At 40.0% G+C, this 21509-nt stretch overlaps 1 protein-coding gene across 5 annotated transcripts in view; it reads left to right on the top strand.

Annotated features, from left to right (window-relative positions):
• TJP1 (tight junction protein 1) overlaps positions 1–21509 on the top strand; it is a 288086-nt gene that overhangs the window by 246710 nt on the left and 19867 nt on the right. For all 5 annotated transcript variants that reach the window (XM_023187696.2, XM_023187694.2, XM_023187699.2 and 2 more), the window contains 12 exons: positions 70–209; positions 1405–1510; positions 5164–5314; positions 8187–8295; positions 9271–9490; positions 9766–9950; positions 10055–10150; positions 13196–13278; positions 14166–14376; positions 14674–14774; positions 20437–20787; positions 21129–21368. In XM_023187696.2, the coding sequence (XP_023043464.1) occupies positions 70–209; positions 1405–1510; positions 5164–5314; positions 8187–8295; positions 9271–9490; positions 9766–9950; positions 10055–10150; positions 13196–13278; positions 14166–14376; positions 14674–14774; positions 20437–20787; positions 21129–21368 (1993 nt within the window). The remainder of the gene's footprint in view (positions 1–69; positions 210–1404; positions 1511–5163; positions 5315–8186; positions 8296–9270; positions 9491–9765; positions 9951–10054; positions 10151–13195; positions 13279–14165; positions 14377–14673; positions 14775–20436; positions 20788–21128; positions 21369–21509) is intronic.

The raw sequence follows: 21509 nt of genomic DNA, 5'->3' as shown, positions 1-21509 counted from the left end.
ACTGTTCTCTTACAGATGCTTTCCAGAATCATTCTTATGCTCTTGATTTTTTATTTCAATGACATATAGTCTCCGGAGTAGAGATGAAGAGAGAATTTCTAAGCCTGGGGCTGTCTCAACTCCTGTAAAGCATGCTGATGATCACACACCTAAAACAGTAGAAGAAGTTACAGTTGAAAGAAATGAGAAACAAACACCTTCTCTTCCAGGTAAGCATAACAAAACACTAAGTTCAAGAAATGTTTGCAATCAGAGTAAAGTAATTGTTAGGATTTACAGAAGATTTTAAAGATGCAATTGTTGTTGTTCTCATGTGTGAATTTGTCTGCATATGACTTCCAGCATTTTCCCTTATGGGTAGCAGGTTGGCACAAATCAGTAGCCTTTCATGAATATTATCCTTTACTTTCTAGATGGAAAATGTTCATCGTTAACAACTTCTTGCAATTAAGAAAGTTGTTTTCCAACACTGCTCTTTAAAGAGAAATATGAGATTGGCTTCAAAAAGTTAGAAAAAAAGTTATTTTGCTTTTTTGAAAGTGTTTTCATAAACATCTTACTGATTATACCTTTATTTGTTTATGGTTTTTTGTTTTTGTTTTTGTTTTTGAGACAGTCTCACTCTGTCACCCAGCTGGAGTGCAGTGGTGTGATTAGCTCACTGTAACCTCAAAATTCCTGGGCTCCAGCTGTCTTTCCACCTGATCCTCCCTACTACAGGTGTGCACCACCACACCTGGCTATTTTGGGTTTTCTGGTTTCTTTGTGGGGTGTTTTTTTGGGAGAGATGGAATCTTGCTTTGTTGTCCAGGTTGGTCTCCAACTCCTGGCCTCAAACAGTCCTCCCACCTCGGCTTCCTAGTGTGTTGGGATTACAGGCGCAAGCCGCTGTGTCTGAGCCAGGAACCCTTTTCAAGCTGTCTGTGAAGACAGAACAGAAGAATCAGCAGGGTGCTAAGATCCGCTGCCTGGGAGGCCTGGAGATTTTGCTTCTGATGTCTTTCACTTCCTTTTCTCAAATCGTCTTTCTTGCTCTGCTTGCTTAGTGGCAGAAATACGGTTATTGAAAACCAAATTTTAGCATAATGAGGAAAGGTAGCTACTTGGGTAGTCTTAACAGGGAAATGTAGGAATTCTCTCTTCTCATCTATTTTTGTTATTCGTTCCTAAAGAATAGATTTTTCAAATTCTGATTGCTGGAACTATGGAAAACACGGTGAATGTGTAACATACCTACTTGTTATAAAGACTTCAGAATTTATTACCATAAAATGTACTCTTAATACATGTGGTAGATATGTTCCTCATCAGGTTCTCTGAACTTATGAATTATATATTGCCTGGTTGCTTGCATTATTATTCCATGTTTTTCTGAAGTGAGTCCTACCCAATTTTTTTTCTTAGAACCAAAGCCTGTGTATGCCCAGGTTGGGCAACCAGATGTGGATTTACCTGTCAGCCCATCAGATGGTGTCCTACCTAATTCAACTCATGAAGATGGGATTCTTCGGTAATACAGTGTTAAAGTTGTATTGTTTTCTTTGTTCATTATTAGGCATTATTTAGAGTAGGAATTTAATTGTAAACCATATTGCATATATTTTTTAAAATAGTACATACCACCTAATACTATGATTAGTTTTTTTATTTAACATTCTGCTACTTATATATGATAGTCAGTTAGAAATTAGACAACAGAGGAAATTTTTGGATGCATTCTTTCTCACCACTCTCTCCTGCCTAGTTTTTAAGTTAGGAATTAGAAAAAAAAAATTCTGTTCAGACATCAGAATTTCCACAGCTTTCCAATGGAGCGTTAAAAAAAAAAAAAAAATGTGTTTCTCAGTCTCAGCACTAGTGGCATTTTGGGCCAGGTAAGCATTTATCGTGAGGGGCTGTCCTGTGCATTGTGGCATGTTTAGCAACATTCCTGGCCGCTAGATGCCAATAGCAGTTCCCTAATTGTGACAATTAGAATTATCTCTGGACATTGCCAGATGTTTCCTTGGGGGCAAAATCATGGTTGAGATTGTTTGAGAACCTGTTCTAGGGTAGTTAGCAACTCATAAGTAAGTTTTTGCTATCTTTTTTTTTTTTTTTTTTTTTTGAGACGGAGTTTCGCTCTTTTTGCCCAGGCTGGAGTGCAGTGGCGTAATCTCGGCTCACCGCAACCTCTGCCTCCCGGGTTCAAGCGATTCTCATGCCTCAGCCTCCTGAGTAGCTGGGATTGCAGGCATGCGCCACCATGCCTGGCTAATTTTGTGTTTTTAGTAGAGGCGGGGTTTCTCCATATTGGTCAGGCTGGTCTTGAACTCCCGATGTCAGGTGATCCACCCGCCTCGGCCTTCCAAAGTGCTGGGATTACAGGCGTGAGCCACCGCACCCGGCTAGTTTTTGCTATCTTAACGCCTTTCATTACCTTTTATACTTGGTAGAATTGAGATGTAAATTTGTAAACAAATTTCAAACCATCATGATCAGCAAATTAGTTTTTTGTTTGTTTGGTTAGTTTTTTTTTTTTAACCGGGTTCTGCTCTGTCGCCCAGGCTGGAATGCTGTGGAACAATCTCGGCTCACTGCAGCCTTTGCCTCTCGGGCTCAAACAGTCCTCCCACCTTAGCCTCCTGAGTAGCTGGGACGAAAGGACACATACCACCACACCTAGCTAATTTTTGTATTTTTAGAGAGATGAGGTTTCACCATGTTGTCCAGACTGGTCTAAAACTCCTGGGCTCAAGCAGTCCACCAGCCTCCCGAAGTGCTGGGATTACAGATGTGGGCCGCCATGGCCAGCCCGAATTAGTTTTTTATTGGCACTGGTAAAGGGGACATGATGTGAATAATTGAAAATTGGCAGATTTCCTCAAATGGGTTGGATCTGGACCCCTGACTCTCGTATTTTCATTGCTAAAGAAAATTGGGTGGTTGTCTTAGACCCAGCTAGGTAGATAGAAGTAGTTTCTGAAAGAGATGGGGCTTTTACAAGTTTAAAATTGTACAATTTTAATAGCTACTCGGGAGGCTGAGGCAGGAGAATGGCATGAACCCAGGAGGTGGAGCTGGCAGTGAGCCAAGATCATGCCACTGCACTCCAGCCTGGGTGACAGAGCAAGACTCCATCTCAAAAAAAGAAAGAAAGAAAGAAAAATTCCAGAGACCTCCTTCCCTGGGAGAACAAATACCAAAGAGGATTTGTGGATGTGGGCAGGATTAGTAGCTGTGCCAGGAAAGGTTTGGTTTTTCATTTAAAGCCAATGAATGGATTTGATGCAGAAGTTAGTCTGGTTTGCTATTGCAAGTAGTTAACATATTGCAGGCAGGACTAAGTATGAAATGTCAGTCATCGAAGGCACATGACACTGTTGGTGAGATCTGGCCTAAAGTTGTCTTCTAACAGTGGTTTTCAGAAGCCAGGTTTTACTAAAGGGTGGATACTGTGCTCAGTTTTTTTACTTTCTGAAGCACATTAGATTGGTCAGGGTTAAAAGAGGATTTCCAGAGACTTATAGTCTTTTTGTTTTTGTTTTGTTTTGTTTTAAAGAGGGCCTCACTCTGTCACCCAGGCTAGAGTATAATGGTGTGATCATTGTTCACCATAACCTCAAACTCCTAGGCTCGAGGAATCCTCCCACCTCAGTCTTCGGAGTAGCTAGGACTACAGGCAACGAGCCAGGAAACCCAGCCAATTGTTTTTTGTTTTTTGTTTTGTTTTGTTTTCTAGTAGAGACAGGATCTTGCTGTGTTGATCAGGGCTGGTAACAAACTCCTAGGCTCAAGCAGTCCTCCTGCCTCAGTCTCCCAAAGTGCTGGAATTATAGGCTTGAGCTACCACACCCAGTTAGACCTGGAGTCTTAAGGACTTCGAGGAAATATTTAAAGAGCTTTCAGTACAGTGGGTTTAGGATAGGAATCTATGAGAATGCTTTTGACCTGGCTAGGATACCACTACAACCAAGGGACTTGGACCATTTGTAATAAAGATGGTAAATAGTTTCATGGAGGGATCAATGATGCCACCAGCCAGTGAGAGACCTCTTCTGATTCTCAGGCTCTTACTGTTATGACAAGCTGATGTTAGTTCCAGGTCAGGTCACCCAATCAGAAGTGAATAAATAGTAAGTTCTGAAAGTTAAGATGATCTCTAGTTGGCTTAAAGAGACTAGAAATCTCTCCTTCCTCAGCACATTCATTCATTTATTTGACTTGTGTTTTTTTGTTATCTGTTAGTTTCTAATAATTTGGTTATTACATAATAAAGGCTATAGGGATTTTTTTCTACCTTCTTGTCAGAATAGGTAACATAGTGTATTTTCTTGGCTAGGAATGTGGGAGTACTTATGAATACCTAGAAAGGAAATATTGTGGGTAATTTTTAATTACAATCTGTTTCTGTCCAGTCAGTTCTTATAAGGCATCTTTTAGTATTTGTTTTGAGGAGTGTCACAAGGTTTCAACACTACACTGATGCTAGAGATGGGTGTGTATGCATTATTTTTTTTCCATTCAGAGAACTAGAAAGGGACAGAGATTGGATGTGGGGCTAATCTAGAAAGGCTGAATGACTATATGATTTGCATTGTAAAACTCAGAGGGGCAGCCAAGTAAGTTAACTACTGTCAACTACTGAAAGAGTCCACCAACTGCAAAGTTTTTTTTAAAAATCACTCTCTATTGCATGTAGAAATCACAATGCTTGGAGCCTTATTTTGACTCCATCCTGTCAGGAAAATTAGCCAATTTATAGTTCAATTTCTACCTTTATTTAAAAAATTTTGACTTTTCAGTTATTTAATAGAAATGCTGTGTGATTTGGGGTAGAAAAAATGGAAGATGTTTTTAGCCATTGGGAATGTACCATGTATTCCCAAGACTGTTTGAGAGTTGAGAAAACATTGTTTTACAAAGTGATCTTATAAATTAGTTATGTAAAATAATACTTGCATATTAAATTTGAATATTCCAAAACTTTGTTAATCAGAAAATAGTGTTATTAAGTCTGGTTTGAATTCTAACACTAAATTTTATTTAGTAAATCAATGGTATGTGGGAAGTTGTAGAAATGATGTTTCTTTATTTAATTTTGAATATGGTTTTCACTGTAGTGTTTGCTATAATGTTTTAAGCTCTTCTTAACTGTTTCAAATGAAATATCTGTTTTAACAGACCCAGCATGAAATTGGTAAAATTCAGAAAAGGAGATAGTGTGGGATTGCGACTGGCTGGTGGAAATGATGTTGGAATATTTGTAGCTGGCGTTCTAGAAGATAGCCCTGCAGCCAAGGAAGGCTTAGAGGAAGGTGATCAAATTCTCAGGGTACGTCAGTATTGCAACTTACATGGGTTAGAAAGTACTTGGATCACCAGAAAAAGGTATCAAACAACAAGCTTACTACTGTAATTAGATTGTAATCTGTATGCAGTCTCCATTGAGCCAATTAAACTTTCAAGTCAAAATCCATCAGGTCTACCTTATGCATAACTTCTCACTTCCCATTCTTGTATCTTGCTCTTGTTTACTGCTATATTATGTGTTAGTAAAGAATATGACATTTCATTTCTACCACTAGTGTTCACAGAAATAGAAGAAAATAAGTCTTATATCCCGATGATAATATCTACCAAGTAGTCTTTGGAAGTTCAAGTAAACGTTCAGACTGGCAAGACTCTGCCATGGGCCACAACTTGCCAGCAAGCAACATCCGGTGTTCCACTCCCATATGAGTCATCTTGAAGCAGGCCACCCAGCCTCTGGGACCTTCTTAACCCCAGATAATGGCTCAGGCACAGGGAGATGGAATTCACCTTAAAGGCGGATGTGTAAGCTGCCTGGCTTTGAAACTTCATGCTCCACAAGAGACAGGATCTGTTACATAAATCAGCAAAGCCCAGGTTAGCTGCAGATTATCAAGAGAGTCTATAGAGTCCTCCCTTCCTTCCCCATAAACAGTGTCATCTAGTGACACAGTACCATCTTAATCTGTCTCCTGTTTCTTTTTAAAATATCCAAACCTCCGTTTGATTTGCTAGATTAAACTATGTCTCATTTTAATCAGAAGGTATCTGTCCATTGTAAGCTCCTGCATTTATTCTGCCTCTCCACCACAAAGTCTTTACCGTGGCCTCTCTATTCTGGTCTCTTTCTGTGTTCAGCCTGCCTCTTGCCAGTGTCCTGGATTCAGCCTCCTCTCTGCTCCAGAATCTTGTAGCTTTGTTGACTTTCTTCTCTTTCTGTCTCCCGTGGTTCTTCATCTATCTTCCACTGTCTTATTTGTCCTGTTTTGCTGTTGAACTTGTTGAAGGATGTAGTTGAGGCCCTTGCCTGTTTTCTTGTCAGTCATTGTGGTCATACAGTTTTACAGCCTGGCTTCCACCTTCACCACTACTGAAGCTCAGTTTTCAATAAGCCATGGCTGAGCTAATGTCATCCTCAAGCCTCATTTTATTTATTTATTTTTTAGCAGCGTTTTGACTGTCTTAATCTTTTTTGAAGTACTTTCTTCCTTAGATTCCATAATACTGCCATTCTGGTACTCTAATTCTTTTATTCTTTTCCTGCCTTCTTTACTGATACTTTTAAAACTTGGGGAATGTTGGTTATTCTCTGCTTCTCTTGCTATACTGCCTCTTTCTTGGGTTTGGTTGCTCAAGTGAGCAGCTCACAATTAAAATCTTTTCACTCTGAGCGATTTCCTGAGCCCTGTCCTTTGCTCATTAAATCCTCCTCTTTTTCCCTTCAAACTTAGCATGTCAAAAAGTCAAGGCATCATCGTGACTTCAGACCTATTTCCATCTGATCTGATACGGTGATTCTTTCTGAAGATGTTTACATAGTTGTCAATCAAGTTATGTCAAAAACATTTAAATACAACATATATAATAATGTTCACTATACCAAGGAAATTAAAGAGACCTATTTTCTTACCCACCTCTTAATCCTGTTTTGAAGTAATCAGGGCATACATTTTTTAAATGTGTCTTTTTTTTTTTTTTTCTTAAGACAGTGCCTCACTGTCACCCAGACTGAAATGCAGTGGTGTGATCACGGCTCACTGCAGCCTTAAACACCTGGGCTCAAACGAGCTTCCCCTCAGCCTCCTGAGTAGCTGGGACCACAGGCATTCACCACCACACATGGCAAATTTTTGTATTTTTTGTAGAGACGGGGTTTCACTAGACTGGTCTCAAACTCCTGGGTTCAAGCGATCCACCTACTTTGGCCTCCCAGAGTGCAGGGATTGCAGACATGAGTCACTGCGCCTGACTTAAAAAATGTTTCTTAATAGTTCAGTTTTGTTTTGTATCATAAAAGTGGTGCATGTCAGATTTTTTTGTTTGTGGGCTTTTTGGCTTTTTTTTTTTTTTTTTAAATCTGGAAAATTTCCAAAAGGTGGAAAGAAGAAAACCTGCCTGTAATCCTGCACACAGTCACTGGTGACATTTTGATAAGTTCATTTTGGCATTTAGAAGCTTCTAATAGAAGTAAATATTTACTTGGCAAACACTGAGCCTGCATTACACAGATGCTGTTACAGGGATGCCATAGTGCAGACTGTCTTTCTAATCCCATTTTCTTTTGATTTTTTTTCTCAACAACTTGTAAAAAGTTATCTTTTTTTCATCTAAATTGGTTAAATTTTACAACAGATTATCTTTAATGTCAGGACACACTGAATCTATTTGAATAAATTTATACCTTCAACTCACTCACTTTCTGTTTTTTTAAAATTAGAGGGTATTCTTTTCTCCAAAGTAAAATAAGTTTTTTCCTCTTAAAGACATGATATTTTTGGCCGGGCACGGTGACTCACGCCTGTAATCCCTGCACTTTAGGAGGCCAAAGTGGGCGGATCTAAGGTCAGGAGTTCGAGACCAGCCTGCCCAACATGGTGAAACCCCGTCTCTACTAAAAATATAAAAAAATTAGCTGGCCGTGGTGGTGTGCACCTATAATCCCAGCTACTCGGGAGGCTGAGGCAGGAGAATCGCTTGAACCTGGGAGATGGAGGTTGTGGTGAGCCAAGATCGTGCCATTGCACTCCAGCCTGGGCGACAGGGAGACTCTGTCTCAAAAAAAAAAAAAAAAAAAAGAGTGATATTTTCAAATTAGGTAGACTGAGAGTATCTGTGTATGTTATTTTCATATTCTTAAACAGCCAAGAATGATTTATGAAATCTTATTTTAATAGGTAAACAACGTAGATTTTACAAATATCATAAGAGAAGAAGCCGTCCTTTTCCTGCTTGACCTCCCTAAAGGAGAAGAAGTGACCATATTGGCTCAGAAGAAGAAAGATGGTGAGATGCTGTCAGAAAATGGAGGAGATAAACCTGTGGAGTTTGAGGACTCACAAAGGGATTTATTCCATTTTTTCAAAATAAGTCACTCAAAGTTGAGTGATGAATGAATTTGTTAATCTCAGAGAAAGTTACGTATTCTGAGTCATTTAGGGGCACAGAATTTCAGATGATTCTCATTAGCAGAGCATGCTAATAGGACTAACCTTTATAGTATTCTCATTTAAATAAAATGCTGTCCAACCCTGTGCAAGTGATGGAAAGTGTTGATTTATTAGCCATCAGAACCATACAAAAGTATATATGAGCAGCTTTCAAATTTTGTGCTGATGTTTCTAAGCAATACACTCAGTTGTTTATTAGCACTAATTCAAGAGAAAACCCCATTTTTTCTGTAATAAAGTAGATACAATTTTCACTTAGAGCCGGGGTTCTCAGCCTTGGCACTGTTGACATTTTGGACGAAATAATGTGGTTTTAGGGGCTGTCCTGTGTATTGTGGATATTTAGGAGCATTCCTAACCTCTGCTCAGTAGATAAGATGCCCCTAGCACACACCCCCTACCCTTTCAGTACACAGATGGGACAGTCAGAGCTACATATTGGCAAATGTCCAGTGTTGGATGGCGAGGGATAAAATTACCTTTATTTGAGAACTGCTGATTTAGATTTGGAAATGTCTGTAATGTTTGCAGATAAGTTAGGAGATATAATAGAAAACAAGCATGTGGCTTTTGACAGGTTACTTAATGTATTTTCTGCATCAGTTTCCTAGTCTGCAAAATGGACATACTAAGAGTTTCAGTTCTTACGGTGATGAATACATGAAATCAAATACTTAATACAGTACCCGGCACATAGTAAGAATTTGTTGGATACTGTTATTGATATTATCATAGCATCTTTACATAATATACTCTTTCAGATTGTTATCCCACTAAATATTGATAATGTGTTTGTTTTTATTCCTTTTAGTTTATCGTCGCATTGTAGAATCAGATGTAGGAGATTCTTTCTATATAAGAACCCATTTTGAATATGAAAAGGAGTCTCCCTATGGACTTAGTTTTAACAAAGGAGAGGTGTTCCGTGTTGTGGATACCTTGTACAATGGAAAACTGGGCTCTTGGCTTGCTATTCGAATTGGCAAAAATCATAAGGAGGTAGAACGAGGCATCATTCCTAATAAGAACAGGTATGAATGCTTGGATACTTCTCATAGAGTGAATCAAGTAAATGATGATAGATAATTTCAATCCCACTGGAAAATTTTGGTAATGTAAAGAATTATTTTTCATTGTATTCATATCTATAACTGGCTTAGCTTTACAAACTCCTCTTTGTTATAACCATTAAGATTTAAACTGCGTGTGAACTTCTATCCAGTGTTGTACATTTCATTTCATTGTGGGTCTTTTTCCATTTTGCATTTTAAACGCACTTACTTTAATTTTCTCCTTTCTTGTGTAGAGCTGAGCAGCTAGCCAGTGTACAGTATACACTTCCAAAAACAGCAGGGGGAGACCGTGCTGACTTCTGGAGATTCCGAGGTCTTCGCAGCTCCAAGAGAAATCTTCGAAAAAGCAGAGAGGATTTGTCTGCTCAGCCTGTTCAAACAAAGTTTCCAGCTTATGAAAGAGTGGTTCTTCGAGAAGGTGGTTTATTTTCTACAGACTGACCTAATACCCTTTAACGTCAATATGCTTAAGAAAGAAAAAGTATAAAATATATGCTGTTTTTCTTGTGAATTTCTTTCCAGCTGGATTTCTGAGGCCTGTAACCATTTTTGGACCAATAGCTGATGTTGCCAGAGAAAAGCTGGCTAGAGAAGAACCAGATATTTATCAAATTGCAAGTAAGTAGCTTCAGGGCTAACTTAAATGAGGTTGGGAGTTACACCTCTAAAGTGAGTGAGTTCTGATTCACTCACTCAATAAAAATAAGACTTATTGTCAGTGAAAAATTAGCAGTTTATCCCATTCTTTTAATTTGGTGAGAAAACCCCAGTGACCATGTCCTTGTTCCACCAATTCTTTTAATGAGAAAAAAATCACTGTTTAGAAACTCCTGGCTTCATATGAAAATTGGATAACATACAATGTTGTTGAATCCTCACAGTCATGCTCTGAGGTAAGGAGTATAATATCCGTGTTACAGTTGAGCAGCCTGAGACTTGGATGTGATTGTGTGGATCCTTACCAGTTTCTTCAGTCTAAACTTCCTAGTGGCCCTCAGTGAACGAGTGACAAGACTCGGCTTTGACCACAACCCTTTCTTGCTCCATTCCAGCTCTTGGAGTCATTAAACTGACAAATACACAAATAGTTGAAAAGGGTAATAAAACATTGCTAATGTTATCAGCTGTTGTTATTGCAGACATTTATAACAAGATAGTAAGTATAAGTATTGAGGTTGCAGTGCTTTGTTTGCCAAATACGTTTTGCTTACAGATCCTTGTTTTATTTACTTTATTTGTTTAGAGACAGAGTCTCACTCTTGCCCATACTGGAGTGCAGTGGTTAGATCATTGCTCACTGTAGTCCCAAACTCATGGGTTCAGGCAATCCACCCACCTCAACCTTCCAGGCAGCTAGGACTACAGGCATGTGCCAACACGCCTGGCTAGTTTATTATTATTATTATTATCATTATTTTTTGTAGAAACGAGGTCTTCCTATGTTGTCTGGGCTGAACGTGAGCTCTTAGGCTCAAGTGATCTCTGGCCTTGGCCTCCGCAAGTGCTGGGATTACAGGTGCGAGCCACTGCAGCCGGTTTTGTTTTATTTTTAAACTGTTTTTGTAATTATAAAAGTGCCATTCTCTGTTTCGAAAAGTTGGAAAATTAATTTTTACACATACCATCACCACCCTATATTTTATTCCATTGTATTTTCTTCCACTCTTTTAAGCATATTTTGACAAAGTTTTATTTATACTGTTTAGAAAAGTTTATATCGTATTTTCCTTTTTCATAGGTAATGGCATATTTTCATTTCATTATTCTGCAATCCTGTTTTCCAGAGAGTTGTGGTGGGGATTTTGTTCCCACTGGTACTATATGACCCTCAGTAAGTTTCGTTTTTTTTTTTTTTTTTTTTTTTTTTTTTCTTGAGATGGAGTCTTGCTCTGTCGCCTAGGCCGGAGTGCAGTGGCGCAATCTCAGCTCACTGCAAGCTCTACCTCCTGGGTTCACGCCATTCTCCTGCCTCTGCCTCCCGAGTAGCTGGGACTACAGGCGCCTGCCACCATGCCCAGCTAATTTTTTTTTTTTTTTAAAGTAGAGACAGGGTTTCACCGTGTTAGCCAGGATGGTCTCAATCTCCTGACCTCGTGATCTGCCCGCCTCAGCCTCCCAAAGTGCTGGGATTACAGGCGTGAGCCACTGCGCCCAGCTGACCCTCAGTAACATCTTTAAACTGCACAATGTTAAAGAATCAGAACATCATCTTTTCTTTAATACATTGCTTTTCATTTGATTGCCAATTAAATTGAATAAGGATATTTATTTTCTGAATATCCGAATATTTGCAGACATGATTTGAGTACAATCTGAGCAAGTTAGAAAATGTATATTTCTGTCTTCTTAGTTTTTTCAGAAGAGGTTTTGTTTTGTTTTATTTTGTTTTGTTTGAGACAAGGTCTTACTCTGTTGCCCAGGTTGGAGTGCACTGATGTGATCTCAGCTCACTGCAACCTCCGCCTCCTGGGTTCAAGCGATTCTCCTGTCTCAGCCTCCCTTAGTGGCTGGGATTACAGGCACCTACCACTGCGCCTGGTTAAGTTATCTGTAGATGACATTTCACCTGAAGAAGTTGGTGGTGACCCTTACCCATAACCAAATTTAGGATTTTTAGATTTGGGAAAAGCAAGTATGATGACTTACAAAGCTCTGCCTTTAAAGGGTAATACATTGGTTTAATCAGGTTTACTCCACAAAGAGGAATTCAGGTAGCTTAGTTGTATATCTTCTTTGAATCTAATGACAGTCTTTTGAATTGAGGAGTTAGTCGCATTTTTATTCCAGCCAGAATTCCCAGTTGGTCTTTCTTCTTAATTCTCCAGTGTTCACTAGATTTGAAATTCTGCCCTGCTTGCCCGTGGTGCTTTGTCTTATGGTAGTCTCATTCTCTAAAACCATTTATCTTGACCGTCAGTGTGACTTGTCTTTCCAGATCTCTGCCTTTGTCTGATCTCTGAAACACCAAAGCTCTTCCTTTCCTTTCATCCTTGTGACCACAGTCACAAACGTTGCTGTGCTCTGAGATGGTGGTTGGAAACCAGTCCAAGCTGCATTTGGCACATTGTACACCAGTGAAGACAGGTTGCCAGGATGAAGCCATAGGCTGTCTCACAGTTACAGATGAACAGCTCCCTGCCCCCAGGTTCCCCTTCTACTGATGTAACTAAGGTCTCTAACCCAGAACTCCCTAGGCAATCTGCTGTAGCACCATTACTGATGGTTGATGGACATGCCAAGGTATTGACCTCTTCAGCCAGTAGTGGCTGGTTAGAGCTTGGCAAAGGAGCAGCCTCCTCGGTTTATCTCAGTGTGCCATACAAATAATATTTTCTCTGGATGTCACAGTGTGAAAAGGGGTGGGAGGTAGTGCCGTGTTGAGCCATGTTAGAGCCCCAGGCAAAAGAAAACAGTGTGCATTCCTATATATTTTTTCTTCTTTAATGGCTAATTTTTTTCCAGACTATTAAAGTAGTTGGAAAAATAGTGAAAAAAAAAAAAAGAGAAGTGTGCATATTAAAACTTACTTTAAGTACTGCATGCATAAGACAGTTTCCACAAAGTACTGTCCATCCGGGCATATCAGTGGTGGCTAGCAGTTGAGAAACTCTGATCTAACCAATGAAAATTTGATGTCTTATTTTGTCCTGACATAATGAATAGAGAGTGAACCACGAGACGCTGGAACTGACCAACGTAGCTCTGGCATTATTCGCCTGCATACAATAAAGCAAATCATAGATCAAGTAAGTTATTAAAATTTGGCCTATTTCATTATGTTATTGTGGTTTTGAGTGGGATGAGATTTGGTTAATTTGAAAGTAGAAGGTATTTTTCTAAGACTATTACTGACATAATATAAGAAAATTAAGCCCTTACTGAAAAGCATTATGATAATTACTTTCAAGGGAATAGTTCCTGTAGGCATCAGAAGATGATTTTTCATTACCAGAAAACAAGTGTATGATGTTTCGATGTAATTAACAGACTGCTTATATATTACATCAGTACAATTCAAGTTGTAGTTTGATATTTACATTCATAAGGAATGTCAGGAACATTAAATTCTTAGACTTAATTTTTTTTTAACTGTACATGGATAATACTGTCAGATTGCGGTGTTAGGGCTAAGTCTTAAAAGTGAACTTCATGGAAAGGTTTTTAGAAATTTGGCTAGAAATGGAATTGAATTAAGTTAAAATTAGTTTTTTAATATGTGCTCCTGAGACATTAGAATACAATTAAAGATCCGTTACCACTGAAATTTTGTTTGTTTTTGTTTTTGAGGTAGGGTCTTGCTCTGTCACCCAGGCTGGACTGCAGTGGCGTGATCTCGGCTCACTGTAGCCTCCACCTCTCAGGTTCAAGCGATTCTTGTGCCTCAGCCTCCGAAGTAGCTGGGATTACAGGCGTGCACCACCATGCCTTGCTAGTTTTTGTATTTTTAGTAGAAACAGAGTTTCTCCATACTGGCCAGGCTGGTCTCGAACTCCTGGCCTCAAGTGATTCACCCACCTCGACCTCCCAAAGCGCTAGGATTATAGGCATAGCGTGAGCCACCACACCCAACTGAATGTGATGATTCTTAGTTGATGTCTTGTGTCTTTATATATATTTTGCTTTCTTTTTCTAGGACAAACATGCTTTATTAGATGTAACACCAAATGCAGTTGATCGTCTTAACTATGCCCAGTGGTATCCAATTGTTGTATTTCTTAATCCTGATTCTAAGCAAGGAGTAAAAACGATGAGAATGAGGTTATGTCCAGAATCTCGGAAAAGTGCCAGGAAGTTATATGAGCGATCTCATAAACTTCGTAAAAATAATCACCATCTTTTTACAAGTGAGTATATTAAAGGCCTTCTTTCAGCTTACAGTGTCTGGGCAACATTAAGTAGGCCAAAATGTTACAGTGTTCAAATACTAAAACTTACACGATCTTTTCTTGGAAAGCTTCCTGTTGTGTTAACAGCTGCTGTTTGGTTAAAAGAAAATATACAGTAGCAAAATAGAAATTTCAGATGTTTGCATCCTCAGATACCATCTTTCAGTAGTGACGATTTAGCTGTAAGCAGGGTTGAATTCTTCTGACTTTTGGCAGTGCTCTAACCATAAAACTACATCGTTAATTTATTTTCAGCTACAATTAACTTAAATTCAATGAATGATGGTTGGTATGGTGCACTGAAAGAAGCAATTCAACAACAGCAAAACCAGCTGGTATGGGTTTCTGAGGGAAAGGTAAGACATTTCCTGTTACATTTTTGACTTGTTCAGTAAATTATGTAACTAATCAGAGATGCCTTTGAGATACCAGTGCTTTCTAATTAGATCAACATATTGGAGAAATTTAGGGAAAGTTAGCTTTTAGGTTTTTATAATTTGTGTGTAGGGGTTATGAAAGTTGTTTCTGATGGTAAGAGAATTCTTAGATTTTCTCACCTGTTGAATTACCACTGCAGTAGGATTGTCTCCTAAAGAATCTCAAATTATAATGAAGAGCAGGTTGAGTTCTGATGCTGCTTCTATCTGGCTATGAATGACGACTTTGAGCCTGGCTTCAGTTTCCGCCTCTGAAAATGAGGGGATTTGGAGGCCTAGATGAGCATCTCCCAAAGTGCTGTCCTCAGCATTCTCAATTCAGGACTTGCTCTGAGAGAGAAGGCACTATGAAGGCAAGCAGCAGGTGGGAAATAAACCCTAGAACCCTTCAGGAGTATCCTGGTACCCACTGGCATTTAAAGGCTCTGAGACATCTTAAAAGTTAAAAAGCCCACTACATGCATTTCCTCACATTTATTTTTCACTCAACACCTATTAATATTCTTACAACATACTGGGAGATATTGAACAAAGTATTAGCTCCTTCCTGGCTTTGAATTTTGTTTTCTATATGTCCAAATGGCCAGCTTTAAAATAACTACTTTCTTTTGTCAGTCTTTCTGGTTTTATAGCAATCTTTGATGGGAAGGTCTATTTATTTTGTCTGGAGAGTTAATCGTTTCCTCTGAGTACACCATTGAAGGAAGCTTTTTTTTTTTTTTTTTTTTTTAATGTCTTTTACCTTTTTCAGATCAGTGCAATAAGTTTTGGTTATTAGGGAAGATTGAGAATATCTCTGGTTTTTATTTTGTTTTTTGTACTTCTTGTTGGTTTGGTTTTTGTTGTGTTTTGCCCCCGCATGGTCCCTATCTTCCTCTGCCTGGCTGTGGCTACAGATGGCTCTGAGAGTGCATGCAGCATGCTTAGGACCCCCCATGTCCCCTACCCAGACATACACAGCCTCTGCAAGGAGAGCTATTAACACTGAGAGGCAGTGTCTGTTCTCACGTGTAGTAAGGTGTCAGAACTATGGTTTTTCTCTTTGTGAACCAGTCTGGGGGATGGACCATGTATATAAGAGCCTAAGACCACTCTGAATGTCATCTGGAACTTGATAGGAAAATGAAGGTGGAAACAAACCACACCACTTTACAGGAACACGCTATTACTAATTTCTACTTTTGCAGCACTTGAGAGGATTGTAGTCTTCTTCATACTAACCTTCTATAGCAACACAATTCTATTAACATCCTCTGTCAGGTCCAATGTTAATAGCTTGCACTAGTGAATTCTTAAAATGAAATTAGTCTATAAATGTTTTCCCAAAATGCACAAAGTATACGTGTCTACTACCTGAGAGGCTTTTTTAAAATCCACAAATCTTAATTTTTTATAATTTCTTTTAGTGATATTCTTGTCTGCTTTCTTTGCTTGGTTTTAAAATAAAGGTCCAATTTTATAGCTTTTTATGTGAGGAAAAACAGGTTATTATCAAGCTAAACTGATGCATCTTGTAAGGCAGAAAACACTGTTACAACTTAAAGTTTATCTTCCTGTCCCCTTCCTTTCAAGTATATTTCATAGAATAGATTCTTAAACTATAACCACTCCATTTCACATCGACTTTCCTGAACCAACTATTTTGACCTAATTGCTAGAAAGAGTTCCTTTTTACAAGATCTAACAGTCTTTTATGTTCCCTGCTAAACCAGGAAAAGTCATCCTGAGGCTTTCTTAACATATTTCCTAGTTCAAAGCAACTCTTCGTTCTTGCTCACATATGCATTTCAAACCAGCTGCAAAAACTAAGTGGATTGATTGGTTCTAAGTTATTTTTGCCCGGACTTTCAATGTTTCCTTGAGTGGCTACTGGATTATAGTATTCAGAACCCTGGCAAGTTAAAGATTAGAGTAGATAGCAAGAAGACTTTTCTTCTGCAACAGCTATTACCGAGTTTGGAAGCCATTGAGACTTGTTCAGAGAGGTTGTGCTCTACCAGGATAGATCCCTGGATTCCCACTCTCCCCAGCCCAGACTGGCAGGTACTCTCTCGAAAACCAGAGCATGGGGAGACCTGACACACCCTAGTCTTTCTTATCAGGAAGGTCATGCTCAAGGTCAGAGTCTTAACAAGCCAAGTTTGGGGACTGCATGGAAAGCTCCATTCAGGCAGTTTGACTCCCAAGACCATGCTTCTGGCACAGAAGACCTGCAGAGCTACACCAAACCTGCTAGTTAATAGCAATGCGTCTTCCTGGAGGACAAGAGTTTTATGTTTGTCCTTCAGTCCATGCTGAAGTGGAAGAAATACTTTCTGATTTCTGGATTCCAAATCCTTCAGCTGTCATGACTGAGCACAGTGTCTAGGCAGGGTCTTCAGGGGGTGTTCTTTTTAATCCAGGTACTAGTGTCACATTAGTGTCCAGTGATAACCTGTTGATTGCAACTCTGTAGCTTCCTTTCCCTCAAATACTTCTCACTTTCTTTCTGAGCAACTCAGAAGACAATCAACATAAACTATTAGAAACTGAGTTCTTAATTACTTGCAAAAGAAAAGCATTACTGTATTTTTCCCTCTCCATCCGTTGGATACTCCTTCTATGACAAATAATAAAGAATTTCTTCTTAATGTGGCAACCACCACGTAGGTGATGATTTTCCATTGTGTTTCATAACAGCTTTAAGGGCCAAATGTTTAACAGGTTGTTTTAGTCTACTCTTGAACTGCTGTAAAGAACTACCTGAGACTGGGTAACTTATAAAGAAAAGAGATTTAATTGGCTCACAATTCTGTGGGCTGTACAGGCTTCTGCTTCTAGGGAGGCCTCAGGAAACTTATGGCAGACAGTGAAGGGGAAATAAGCATGTCTTAATTACATGGTTGGAGCAGGAGGAAGAGAGAGAAGGGGGGAGTGCTGCACACTTTTAAACAGACAGATCTTGGGAGAACTCTTATCACAAGATAGCACTAGGGGGATGGTGCTAAACCATTAGAAACTGCCCTCATGATCCAATCATCCCCTACCAGGCCCCACTCCAACACTGGGAATTATAATTCAACATGAGATTGGGGTGGGGACACAAATCCAAACCGTATCATTCTGTCGCTGGTCCCTCCCAAATTTCACGTCCTCCTCACTTTGCAAAATAGAATGGTGCCTTCCCAACAGTGCCCCAAAGTCTTAACTCATTTCAGCATTAACTCAAAAGTTGAAAGTCTCATCTGAGACAAGGCTACTCCCTTCTACCTAGGAGCCTGTAAAATCAAAAACAAGTTAGTTACTTCCAAGAGACAAAGGGGATATAAGCATTGGGTAAATACTTCCTTTTGAAAAGGGAGAAATCTGCCAAAACGAAGGGCCTCCGGTCCCCATGCAATTCCAAAAGTAAGTAGATTAGTCATCAAATCTTAAAGCTCCAAAATAATCTCCTTTGACTCCTCAGTTCACACCCAGGCTACACTGATGCAAGGGGTGGGCTTCCAAGGCCTTTGAAGCCACGCAGGGCACAGCCCCCGCAGCTGCTTTCATGGACTGGCATTGAGTGCCTGTGCCTTTTCCAGGTGCATGGTGCATGCTGTTGGCAGACCTACCTTTCTAGGGTCTGGAGGACAGTGGCCCTCTTCTCACAGCTCCACTAGGCAGTGCCCCAGTGGGGGCTCTGTGTGGGGGCTCCAACCCCACATTTTCCTTCCACATTGCCCTAGAGGTTCTCCATGAGGGCTCTGCTCCTGCAGCAGACTTCTGCCTGGACATCCAGGCATTTCCATACATCTCTGAAATCTAGGCAGAGGCTCCCAAGCCTCTACTGTCTGCCTCTGTACACCCACAGACTTAGCACCATGTTGAAGCTGCCAAGGCTTAGGGCTTGCACCCTCTGAAGCAACAGCCTTAGCTGTAACTTGGCCCCTTTTGACCATGTCTGGAGCTAGAGCAGCCATAATGCAGAGCACCATGTGCCGAGGCTGCACAGAGCAGCAGGGCTGGGCCTGGCTCACAAAACCATTTTTCCCTTCTAGGCCTCCAGGCTTGAGATGGAGGGGGCTTGAGATGGGAGGGGCTGCCACAAAGGTCTCCAAAATGCCTTAGAGACATTTTCCCCCATTGTCTTGGCTGTTAACATTCTGCCCCTCCTTACTTAGCATATTTCTGCAGCCAGCTTGAATTCCTCCCCAGAAAATTGGTTTTTATTTTTTACCACATGGACAGGCTACAAATTTTCCAAACTTTTATGCTCTGCTTCCCTTTTAAATATGAGTTCCAGTTTCAGATAATCTCTTTGTGCACACATATGAACACATGCTGTTAGAAGCAGCCAGGTCGCTTCTTGAATGCTTTGCTGTTTAGAAATTTCTTCCACCAGATACCCTAAATCATCTATCTCAAGTTCAAAGTTCCACAAATCACTAGAGCAGGGGCGCAGTGCCGCCAGTCTCTTTGCTAAAGCATAGCAAGAATTAATGACCTTTACTCCGGTTCCCGGTAAGTTCTTCTCTGTCTGAGACTTCCACAGCCTGAACTTTATTGTCCATATCACTATCAGCATTGTGGTCAAAACATTTCTACAAGTCTCTAGGAAATTCCAAACTTTCCCTCATTTTTCTGTCTCTTTTGAGCCCTCCAAACTGTCTCAACCTCTGCCCATTACCCAGTTCCAAAGCTGCTTCCACATTTTCAGATATCTTTTTGGCAATGTCCTACTTCTCTGGTACCAATTTACTGTATTAGTCCATTCTCACACTGCGATAAAGAACCATCTCAGACTGGGTCATTTATAAAGAAAAGGTTTAATTGGCTCAGAGTTCTGCAGGCTGTACAGGCTCCTACTTCTGGGGAGGCCTCAGGCAACTTGCAGTCATGGTGGAAGGGGAAGGAAGCACATCTTACATGACTGGAACAGGAGGAAGGGAGTGGGGGAGGTGCTGCCCACTTAAAAAAACATCTTGGGAGAATTCTACCACAAGACAGTGTGAGGGAGATGATGCTAAACCATTAGAAACCACCCCCATGATCCAGTCACCTCCCACCAGGCTCTTCCCCCAACACTGGGGATTACAATTCAACATGAGATTTGAGTGGGAACACGAATCCAAACCATATCAGTTGTTTCCTAAACATAAATATATTAGCTCTTGTTCAACTTTTGAACTGTTGGGTTTATTTCATAGGTATTCTCCCTATGTGCTGTTCTGTCAGTGTGTCCTTGTTTCTGTGAGCTTAGTTTGGTAATTCTCCCTCTTCTCCTTGCTTAAAAGGGCTGAAGAGCTAGTGAGTAGGTTTTATAAATCTGAGCAGTGTCAGGGTTTCTTCGTTGTCTTCCGGGGCTGGGCCCTGGAGTCTGACTTTGTCCTGGCTTACCAGCCACTGTTTCCTTCATCCATGCCCTTCAGATCTCAAGGGGTGCTCTGTGTGTCTGTGTGTGTGCTTGTGCAATCTTCTTGACTTTTCCTTACCAGAAGTTTCAAGAAGTAGATGTGACTTCTCCAGAGAAAGATATCCTTTTCAATCTCCCTTATATGATAAAGGCCATCTCTTAAAGAACTACTGAATAAAATTTGTAATTTACTTTTATTTAACCCAGGCGGATGGTGCTACAAGTGATGACCTTGATTTGCATGATGATCGTCTGTCCTACCTGTCAGCTCCAGGTAGTGAATACTCAATGTATAGCACGGACAGTAGACACACTTCTGACTATGAAGACACAGACACAGAAGGCGGGGCCTACACTGATCAAGAACTAGATGAAACTCTTAATGATGAGGTTGGGACTCCACCGGAGTCTGCCATTACACGGTCCTCTGAGCCTGTAAGAGAGGACTCCTCTGGAATGCATCATGAAAACCAAACATATCCTCCTTACTCACCACAAGCGCAGCCACAACCAATTCATAGAATAGACTCCCCTGGATTTAAGCCAGCCTCTCAACAGGTAAGCAGCAAACATTCAACGTTTTGTAGATAGAGGTGCATTATTAAATTTTAGAATGTGGTGATGGAATTAAAAATATATATGTTGTCCTTTCTCCAGATTAAGAATTAATCTTCAATTTCAATTTGAGAGTACCAAGGACTTAATTCTAAATTTTGTGTGTTTGTCTTAACACAGCAATGTACTGGATTTTTTTTTTTTTCCGAAAAGTTTAGGGCATGAGGTCATAGTTTTGTTATTGAGCACACTTAAAATGTATGTCTACCAATCACTATAAATTGAAGTGGGAAGTTAGCAGTAAACAGAAACACTATATTTAAAATATTTTAAACACTTCACAGAAAGCAGAAGCTTCATCTCCAGTCCCTTACCTTTCGCCTGAAACAAACCCAGCATCATCAACCTCTGCTGTTAATCATAATGTAAATTTAACTAATGTCAGACTGGAGGAGCCCACCCCAGCTCCTTCCACCACTTACTCACCACAAGCTGATTCTTTAAGAACACCAAGTACTGAGGCAGCTCACATAATGCTAAGAGATCAAGAACCATCATTGTCGTCGCATGTAGATCCAACAAAGGTACCTGTGCTGCGGTGTTGCACTAATTTGTTGCTCTCCATCAATCTGGCACATGATCATTTTTGCTTTGCCCTTTAAGTGTTCCTTTTGCTTTTTTACTGCGGGCTTGTACACTGTAATGCTTTCAAATCAATACAAATC

This window comes from Piliocolobus tephrosceles, chromosome 6, assembly GCF_002776525.5.
Source record: "Piliocolobus tephrosceles isolate RC106 chromosome 6, ASM277652v3, whole genome shotgun sequence".
Lineage (NCBI taxonomy): Eukaryota > Metazoa > Chordata > Mammalia > Primates > Cercopithecidae > Piliocolobus > Piliocolobus tephrosceles.
This window is presented reverse-complemented; position numbering and strand designations above follow the sequence as displayed.